The sequence below is a fragment of the Arachis ipaensis genome, chromosome B9, assembly GCF_059453495.1.
Source record: "Arachis ipaensis isolate K30076 ecotype BB chromosome B9, ASM5945349v1, whole genome shotgun sequence".
NCBI lineage: Eukaryota > Viridiplantae > Streptophyta > Magnoliopsida > Fabales > Fabaceae > Arachis > Arachis ipaensis.
Window position 1 is genome coordinate 108684638 of NC_142444.1, and position 10915 is coordinate 108695552.

At 35.0% G+C, this 10915-nt stretch overlaps 1 protein-coding gene across 1 annotated transcript; it reads left to right on the forward strand.

Moving 5' to 3' along the window:
* The first annotated feature begins 7007 nt into the window (after positions 1 to 7007).
* Positions 7008 to 10048, forward strand: LOC148545850 (calcium-transporting ATPase 10, plasma membrane-type-like). Its single transcript, XM_088498161.1, has 7 exons — positions 7008 to 7048; positions 7348 to 7459; positions 8500 to 8610; positions 8933 to 8992; positions 9323 to 9460; positions 9559 to 9650; positions 9886 to 10048. Exons 1-7 carry the CDS (start codon positions 7008 to 7010, stop codon positions 10046 to 10048), a joined length of 717 nt encoding a protein of 238 aa, XP_088354287.1.
* Positions 10049 to 10915: the final 867 nt, after the last annotated feature.

Consider the following 10915-nt stretch of genomic DNA (forward strand, 5'->3'; position numbering starts at 1 on the left):
TGTAATACTTGAACCACACATACCTTAAGAGAATAGTGTGTGAATTTCCTTGAACAAGAGGCATGTTAACTCCTTAGGGATAGGAGTTTAGAGAAATGTTATGAAACCTCAAAAGATAAGCAAGAAGTTGATCCTTGAACCAAAAAATTGAAAAGAAAAACAAGAAAAGGAGAGAAAAAGAAATAGCAAGAAAAAAATTAATGATGAAAGATCAAAAAGAAAAGCTAAGTTGCAAAGCTCTAAGCATCAACGGTTGAGATCCAAATATGTGCTTGTGGTGTTTGTTGTCCAAGGATGCCTTGGGTGATTAGATCCGAGGGGTACTTCATCACCCGATAACTTGGACCAACTGATCCGGTATTGTTGATTGAAAACCTATTACACAAGTCACCTTGAGACAAGACATTTAGTAGTCCAAAGAGGCTCTGTGCATCGATGCTTGGAATCAAAATCTCAGCTATATGCTTGTGGTGCAATCGTGTCAAGGAGAGGCTTGAGTAACTAGATCTGCGGGGTGCCTTGTCACCCAGTAACTTGGACCAACTGGTCTGGGATTACCGATCGAATGCTCAATATCAAGAGTTGCCTTGAGACGAAGCATTTAGAGTTGACAACAGAAAAGTTCTTTCTAGGTTAAAGAAAGAAATTCAAGGATCAATCCGGACTTAAGGAGACTGAGATTTCTTAACATCATCCGGGTTCCAGTTCCTTTAAGGTGTTGACATTCCCAAAGTTTCAAGGAAGAACGAGAGGTAAGGAAGCATTCATGATCACAAGGATGTTAAATCCCACTTATATGACAAGCATGAGCTTTAATAAAACTCCAACTTCTAATCGAACCAGCTTTAGTTTTCATTGTTTAAGTTGATTGAGGACAAGCAACACTTTAAATTTAGTGATGTGATGCATGAGCATCATTAGTGTCTTTTTTATATGATTTATATGTTATTTTGTTTATTTGTTAGAGGAGTTTTAGTGGATTATACCCCTAGTGGATGCTACTTTGAGTTTCTGTGGCTTTTTATTGATTTCAGGTAGCATTTGGATGAAGAATTGGTGAAAAAGTCATGAAGAAGCAAAGGAGGCTTATGCGGACCCATCATGCATGCGTACGCATTACTGGAGCAACAAGGGACTTCATGCGTATGCATCCCTTGCACATACGCATTACTGTGCGAGCTAAAAAGGACCAAATCTTCTTTGGACAGGTGACGATAAATGCCATGACTTGGCGTTTAGCATCGAGAGCCTCGTAAAATGTGCCAAGATTTTTGGATAGTTGGCGCTAAATGCTACCTCACTGATGTTTAACACCAAGGCCTTCGATACGCGTGCAAGGTGCTGGAAGGATGGCACTAAACGCCGGTGAACGTGAATCAGAATAGGGACCACGCGTGAAACAAGAAACAATGGAAGGCTTTTTTATTTGATTTCAAATCAAATAACTAATTAGAAAAGATTCATTAGGTTTTAATTTAAGTTTTAAATAAATTTCAATTAGGACTATAAATAGGATAAAGATTCGCTCTCGCGGAGATCTCTCGGCTCCTAATTCTTCATTCCGCAATTTACAGTTTTTTTCTTTTCTAGGATTTTTTCTACACCATGAGCCACTAACCCTCCATTGTTAAGGTTATAAGCTCTGTTTACTTTGATGGATTAATAATTATTTGTTCTTTTACTCTTGATTAACGCATTGATTTATGTCTAAGAATTGTTTCGTTCTTCATCCTACGGATTAGTGTGTATTGGAAAATAACTCTAATTTAATATGAATTCTTTTGAATCTTGGAAAAGTTACATCACTAGAATTAAAGCTTGAAACTCTTTTTTCACAACTCCTTAATTATCTAGACTTAATGTGATACGTGACATATAATTGCATCATTTTTGGATCCTTAGGGTTTGTGTGGCTTATAAATCAGAATTTGAGCTTAGCGCTCTAATACTATTGATTGATTAATGAATTGACGGTCGGTTGGATTAAAGGAGATTGAATTGCCTAGGGATAGGAATCCAATCACTTAGGGTTTGCCATAAACTCAATATGTGCATGATCAAGGTAGTTGACATTGAATATTAATCCGGACATTTAAACATCTCCGAAGCCTTAACTTGACTCTCACACCGTTTCCTCATCCATTCACTGCTTGCTTTTCTTAATTCATTGTCTTTTATGCTGTTGGACACTCAAAACTCTCATTTCAACTTGTCTAACTAGAACAATTAATCAATTAATTGCTTGTTTAGTCCGTTAATCTTTTTGGGATCAACCCTCACTCATCTGAGTTTATTACTTGGTACGACTCGGTGCACTTGCCAATAAGTTGTGGTTTAAAATTTCGCAGCACGTATGCGCCCCTTGTCTGTGTACATGAGCCCCTTGGGCAGGGAACCATCCTTGCGTCACGTAGTATTGCTCGCGTACGCGAGCGTATCATTTGGCCCAACGTCTGGGCATAGCCCAAAGTCCACGTCGCATGCATGTTCGCGTACGAGCATGCAACAGAATTTGGCAAAAAGCCGCTAAGTCAGAAAATCAATTTTTCACACACAACTTCGAACACGCATAACTTGTTCGTTAAAAATCATTTTTATTACGTTCTTCAAGTGTTACAAACTTTGCGGACCTAATTTTCATTCAGAATAGGTTTTACCAACTTTGGGAGTCTAGAAACCAAGTTATGACTCGCCAAAGTTTGTCAAAAATAAATTTTTTACTAAAAGATCGAATTTAAAACCTCTATTTTTTCCAATTCCTCAATTCAAAACCAATATTTCACAACCCGAAACAGCACCAAACGTCAATTCAACACCAACCACACCACAATCACCTCAACATATAAATTTATCAATACCACTCAACAATTTTCAACTACAATTCACATCAAACTCAATATTTATTTCCTATATCTACTAAACATGAACAATTCACATAATTCAACTTATCCTACGGTCAACTAGCATAAGTTTTCACGTAATATTATACATACATTAACTACGAGAAACCAAAATCATACCTTGGCCGACTCCCCCTAAGCCAAAGGACACCACAAAATCCTCTCCTCCACAAGCTCCAAGTCTCCAATTATCAATTCAACAAGCTCAACAACCAGCATTTCGTTTCAAACCACCAATTGGACTCGAATTCAACATGAAACTCAATCTAATTCATACAATATCACTATAATTAACATAGGATTCACTAATCCAATAATTCACCAAGGTTTAATAGCTTCTTATTATACCCACAGATATTTTAGACAAAACCCAGAGATTTTCCAAAGCTAATTCAATCCTAAAACATTAAAATTACATAATATCTCAATACTGAAATTCCAAAATTTTTGAAATTGAAGAGAAAAAGGCTAGGTGAAAAATTTTCAATTTTTTACCACTTTATTCGGATGATTTTGAAGAGCTTGATGTGGTGATCACATGGCCGCAAACAGTGCCACGATCGGAGCTCCGGATTGAGAGATATATGGAATTGAAATTGAGACAAAGGTTAGGGTTTTCTTTGCTCCCCGCTCCTCAAGTTTCATCATAATTACCTTTTGATTAAGGGAAAAGAGCTGAATTCATATATTTATATGTTGGGCCTTGGGCTCAATACGAGTCTAGTTCAACCGGTTCGACCCGTTGGTCTAATTTTGGGTTAAAATTTTTTAAAATTAGTGTTTAAATTCATATTTTAAATATTTTTACTTCTCTAATCTATAAAATTTAATTTTCTAATTCTTTTAATAATAATTAATTTATTAGTTAATTATTTATTAATTACTCGGAGTTTATAGTGGATCTTGAAGAAAAGAAAAAACAGAGAAGAAAAAAATTGGAAGAATGCTTTGAAGTTGAAAGAAAATCAGTGGATGAAAATATTGAAGAGCTCGGAGATGTTTGATTCTTGGAAGAACAATACTTATACTTTCTTATTTAATTCATAAAAAAAATTTCACAGTAAATCATTTATAATCAAACCTCAATCCGTTGGTAATTTAATTTCTCTAAACCCAATTAAATGCCAATCCCTTGGTTAACTAATCGAGAGAAGAGGTAAAGAATGGTTTTGATTTTTAAGTCACAAAATCTTCAAGAACTATCGCTAGCCGAATTATATGTCACTTATTCAAACCAGCTCTAGATAATTGAAGATTGTGAGATGAATTTTAAGCTAATTCCAAAATTAACTTTTTCAAATATAAAATCAAAATCTAAGACAGAGTTAGAATATTTTTCGATAGTTCTAACCATTAGTGATGAAGAACAAAACTCAATCTTGAAAAAGTAAAGAAACATGAATTAAAATAATGAAAACACTTACATTATTAATTCTAAAACCAAACAGAGCTCCTAACCTTCAATGGAAGAGGTTTAATGACTCACGATAAAGAAAAAACTAATCATAATGATGAAAGAGGTGTGTGATATGTGGATTGGGATATGAAGATCCTCTTCTAGATGCTTTCCTCTTGTGAACCTTGTTCACTTATTTATATCCTAATTTCTGTCTAAATTCAAATTCAAATACTAACTCTAATATTATCTTTAGGAAGGATATGATAGCTAACTACTTACTTTAAATTAAAATCAAAACAATAATTCAAATCTAATCTAAACACAAATCTTAACAACCGAATCTTTATTTTTCTAAAAGGAATTAATGCTAACTAATCTTCTTGAGTCTTGAATCTTTGGATGAAATTAAGACTTCTTATGATTTGTATAATTAATATTGGGCCTTAATGATATTGAATCCTGAGAGTTGAGACTTGTGAACGCTAGGCGTGTGTCTTCAAATGTGAGCATTGGCTCAAATAATCCTCCTGGGCTTCTTGGCTGCTGGGCTTGGGGTTAGAGTTGCCAGGCGTATGCCCCAAAGTTGGAGGGGACGTCGGGCTTTGTGAAGTTGGCCGCCGGGCATGTATCTAATTGAAGAGGAGATAGTGGGTGTCTATGCTTGAAGGCTGGATGTCTGGTTTGATGTCTTTTGGGTCCGGTTGGACCATTCTTAAATCACATTTGTATTTTCTTACTAAAAAGACTTTAATCATTGATTATTTTGTTACAAAAACTCTTGAAAATATAATAATACTAATAAAACTCCAAATAATTTATTAGTTACGAAATTCTACTAGAAGACATAAGAAATTTGATTAAAATTTAGGAAAAAAAAACCTAAAAAGCTACTTAAGATGACGCCACTACAAGATTTCTACTTGATTATGGGAGTTTTTTAGTGGAAGTTTTAGAAAACCTCCATAATATATTTTATTTATGGCAAAATATAAAACCCCATTGATTAAAGTTAGATTAAACTTTTTAAGCCCAATTTTTTAAACCAATATCCAATCCCTAACCTACTCTAAGTAAACCCAAACAAATTTAACTCCAACCAAAAATTTGTCCAAAAAAATTCAAAAAGGGAGAAGATTGAGAATGAACCCTAGATCTACTAGCCGCCGCGGTATTCATCTCTTCGCCATTGTCACTCAGTCATCAAGCTCGCCGTAGCATCTGAGATTAGAGGGAGAGTAACCGGCGATGCCTGCGACGCCATCCTTGCCGAGGTCCAAGAGCAGTTTCCATCCTTAACTCCACTTTCTCATGGAAGGAGTCAGATCGAGCCGCCGCTAAGCGCGCCACTCACGCGCTCGCCGATCTTGCCAAAAACGGTAAATCCTCTGTTCCTCTTCCTCGATCTCCTAGCGTGTTGCTCCCTTCGTTTCAATTTTTGGCAAATTCGGTCGTGCATGTCTCTAGGTGTAAATTCTTCAGTGGTTGTGTCTTGCAGAGGAAGTGGTGAACGTGATTCTCGAATGAGGAGCTATTCCGGCTTTGGTTCAGCAATCAGCACCTCCAAGCTCCTCCCGTGACGGAAGAAGAACTCGTTCAGAAGCTGTTGCTGTTTGAGCATGAGGTTGAGAAAGTGAGTGCTTTTGCACTTGGACTTCTTGCCACTGTAGTTGCCGCGTTGAAAGCTTCTGAATTGAGCCACTGTTTTAGTCTGTTTTCTTTTCTTCTTCAGTTTTCATTTGTTTTCGTGTGGAGTGATTCCTGTGGTTAAAGTTCTCTGACTCCAGTTAGTTACTAGATAAAAGCAAAGCATTTAATTTACTGAACTATTTTATCTATGTATCTTCCATTTTGGTTCCTTACTCTCCAAATTAGATTTGACAGAAGCTGGTAACTGGAGTTAAATTTTGGAGCTAAACACTTTCTTTTCTTTTTGTTTTTACATCTATATATTTTCAGAAATCAGGTTAGAATACATATTCAAGAAATGTTCACATCAGAACAAAGTTAAATATTCACAATTTTTACAGTGATAATTATAATATTTAAGTATTTTTTAATAATTTGAATGGTATGAACATTACAACTAAGCTGTACTTGTTTATGCTTTCTTTATAGGTTCAACATGAAAACATGTCCATAGATATTATAGAAGTGATCTGCAGGTGGAAAAGAATCTAAAGGGTTCCAGAGAGAAGCAACAATTCTCCACAGTCTTCAATAACTTCTATGTGTGTGGTGGAAACTGCAGGTGGAGTTGCGAGTCCCGATGCTTTTGGATCACTTTAATGTGACTTATATAGGTGAACTTGATGTTCCAGAATTTTGGTACTTTAGTTACAATTTTAATTTTAAATGAATATATGTCTCAATTTATATGTTAATGCAAAAGGCTTGCACATTTTTCTAGGTCCGCTATTTGCACATTTCTAGAACAATTTCTGCTTATGAGAGCTTGACTCTTCGAGGTTATGATGTTGTTACTATTGTTTTGGAAGATCACGACCTTCTAAAAGAGGGTCGAATAATGTCTTATATGCGGAACAAGTAAGCTTGATCATACTAGTTGCTATATTTGCTTTCTACTTGTGGCATTACATAAAGAGAAATCTTCATACTCTTGAAGGATAAGCTATGTTCCTTATTTTTGTCTCGATTTTTCTTCTGTTTTTCAGTATGATCTCTACTTATATACTGTTGTTCACTTCTTCATGCAGGCTTCCTATTCTAGTGCTACCCCCTGTTCCAAAAGGTTTGTTTTGAGTGGAATATTTGGTTTCATCCTCAAAACTTTTTTGATTAATTGCCATTTGTCTTTTATTTTGTTATTACTATATTTATCTATTTAGTTATTTTTAATAATGCTTCTTAAATCTATGAATTTTTATTTTGCAATACTACGGGGAATATCTTAGGAGACCAAACTATCTTGAACTTGCTGCACTTAGTGTTTATGTGTAGTCTATTGAATATAACTCTCTTTTATGTGTAGTCTCCATTGCTTTTACCAATCTTTTTGCTTTTGGTGTATTGTCGTGGTTTTCTTTCTAGGCCTTATTGGAGGTGTTACTTTCCAAATACTCAAGCAATAATCTATGTTGTTAATTCAAGTGATACCGATAGGCTTGTGATAGCTAAGGAAGAGTTCCATGCTATTCTGGAGGTATGTTGTTCCTCATTTGCATTTTGCATCAATGCTGATCATATTCATTTATAATGAGCAATGCTCTATTAATCAAAGCATCAATACCAATTACAGCCTGATGACCACATCCTTCTAATATCTTTATTACATAATCTTTCTCCCGTCTTTTAAAGAAACAAGCAATATCTAGAAAAATATCCTTTTCCATAGAATCTAAACCATCATAGCTTATTTTCAATACATCAATAATGTCAGAATGTGAAGACTTCTTTATCTTTTCAATAGAACTATGCGAAATTGCAATAGACCTACCATTAAGATAGGAACCCAATACTTTAAGTGCCAATAGAAGACTACCACTATACTTGATCACTTCTTCGGACAAATCCAAAAATTCTTCTGCAGGTTTGGGTTGTTTAAATGCTTTCAGACAAAAGAGATTAAAGGCTTCACTATCCACTAACCCTTCAACTTTCCAAGTTTCATGCGGTTCCTTTAGCACCTTTTAGTAAAGTTAAAACTTTGATGAGAAGCTATCTACTAGTTCCAATTGCTTGGAAGATAATTACAATATTGTATAGATATATAATAGTATATCTTATTTATGCTAGGTCGCCTAATGATACGATTAATTAATTTAAATTTTTAAACTATTAGCTTTGTGGTTGTTTAGAAGTTAGAACCTTATTATCTGATCCATGATACGAATGTTGCCAATTATATATTTTAAACTTAACTTCCACTCATATTGTATAATTGATTACATATATGCCAATAAGAAAACTTAATTAATCTTATCTCTCTCACATTTCACAATGAATATTAAGTATACTGCCAATCACGTAAAAGAAAAAATTGTCTGATAATATATACTTTAATTTAATTATAAATATATAGAGGTTTAATTTAGGTTGTATATAGTAAGCCTTATGCATTCAAGGTACATTAGGAGCACAAAATTTTATTGATTCTATGGAATTTGGAAGATATCGATTGAACTCTCATCGATTTGAAATTTGGGAACATTTTAAGGAAGTTAATTTTATCTCTGTTTGCAGGCTGACTCTGAAGTTCACATACACTGGAAAGGTGCTATTGAAATTGTCCTAGCCTACTGTACACAGTACATTGATGCAAATGACCAGTTGGTAGACATGGATGAGGAAAAGGTTTGATGATACACAGAATATAGTCTTGTTTTGTTAGCTATTGTTGGTCTGAAGGCAAGTATTTCCTCTGAATACATGTCTATCATTGTCATTGATGTTTATATAAATTTTATTGTGTTTTGCACACTCATTCCTAGCTGCCAATTTCACCTGTTTGCTTAATTGTAATTGTCAATGTCAACCAATATCTTGTAAGTGGGTTCTGTGCATTTGCATTTAACACGGAAATCATTAATAAACTCTAACTTATGATAGCATTTGACTCTAAGATATGCTTCTGCTGGTTAAATATCTGATTCTTAATCTCATATTTGACATGCAGGATCCTTGTCGACCTGGAGTCAAAGATTCAGTGGAGCTTTGCCAAAAATATGGGGTTAAGGTACTTATTTTCAATCATCCTCGATAGAATTGTTAAATTACCATGTCCATTGTAAAGGTTGGACCTATTTCTTTTCAATTTGAGAGATCTAGTTTGTTCTTAAATTATCTTAATAAATGATGCATCATTTATGGATAGTATTTACATCTTAAAAAATAATTTATTTCTGGCATTACTAGATGGGTATTTAGGTAGTTATTCAATATGCCAACCAATGAAAGGTTTGTATATAATTGAACTGCACCGTTTTGGATTGCTTTTGTATAGTGTTTTGCAAGCTAAAAATTTTGAGCATAACTCTTGTATCTTTCAAAATCTATGCGGTTGTAGGTTGTGAGACGGGGACGTTCTGTGTATGCAAATATTCAGAAATTTATCCAGTTTCAGCTTACAGTAAATGTAGCAGCTCTTGTTATAAATGTTGTTGCTGCTGTTTCCTCTGGTGATCTCCCATTGAATGCAGTGCAGGTCTGTTGTCTCCCTGTGTTTTGCTCTCTGGCTTTGCCCCTCAATTTATGTTTCAGCTGATATCCCTGTTGTCTGCATATTCATTGCTCTTTCTACAGATTTTGTGGGTGAATCTTACCATGGATACTTTTGGAGCACTAGCATTGGCAACTGAACCACCAACTGACCATCTTATGGATTGGGCCCGAAGGTCGGAACTTCAGTTTCTCTAATTGTGCCTTTTTTTTTCTTTGGATCATGATATTTTCTTGCTATGTTTTTATGGTGTTACAGTGATGAGCGGCTAATTTATACGCTTTTTGGCATTATTTTTAGTATGTTTTTAGTAGGATCTAGTTACTTCTAGGGATGTTTTTATTAGTTTTTATGTTAAATTCACATTTCTGGACTTTACTATGAGTTTGTGTGTTTTTCTGTGATTTCAGGTATTTTCTGACTGAAATTGAGGGACTTGAGCAAAAATCAGATTCAGAGGTTGAAGAAGGACTGCTGATGCTATTGGATTCTGACCTCTCTGCACTCAAAGTGGATTTTCTGGAGCTACAGAACTCAAAATGGCGCGCTTCCAATTACAGAAAAAAATGGTGAAAAAAAATAGAAAAAGAAAAAGCAAGCAGAAAAAGCCAAAAGCTCTTAAAACCAAAAGGCAAGAGCAAAAAGCCAATAACCCTTAAAACCAAAAGGCAAGGGTAAATAAAAAGGATCCAAGGCTTTGAGCATCATTGGATAGGAGGGCCTAAAGGAATAAAATCCTGGCCTAAGCGGCTAAACCAAGCTGTCCCTAACCATGTGCTTGTGGCGTGAAGTTGTCAAGTGAAAACTTGAGACTGAGCGGTTAAAGTCAAGGTCCAAAGCAAAAAAAAGAGTGTGCTTAAGAACCCTGGACACCTCTAATTGGGGACTTTAGCAAAGTTGAGTCACAATCTGAAAAGGTTCACCCAATTATGTGTCTGTGGCATTTATGTATCCGGTGGTAATACTGGAAAACAAAGTGCTTAGGGCCACGGCCAAGACTCATAAAGTAGCTGTGTTCAAGAATCAACATACTGAACTAGGAGAATCAATAACACTATCTGAACTCTGAGTTCCTATAGATGCCAATCATTCTGAACTTCAATGGATAAAGTGAGATGCCAAAACTATTCAAGAGGCAAAAAGCTACAAGTCCCGCTCATCTGATTGGAGCTATGTTTCATTGATAGTTTGGAATTTATAGTATATTCTCTTCTTTTTATCCTATTTGATTTTCAGTTGCTTGGGGACAAGCAACAATTTAAGTTTGGTGTTGTGATGAGCGGATAATTTATACGCTTTTTGGCATTGTTTTTAGTGTATTTTTAGTAGGATCTAGTTACTTCTAGGGATGTTTTTATTAGTTTTTATGTTAAATTCACATTTCTGGACTTTACTATGAGTTTGTGTGTTTTTCTGTGATTTCAGGTATTTTCTGGCTAA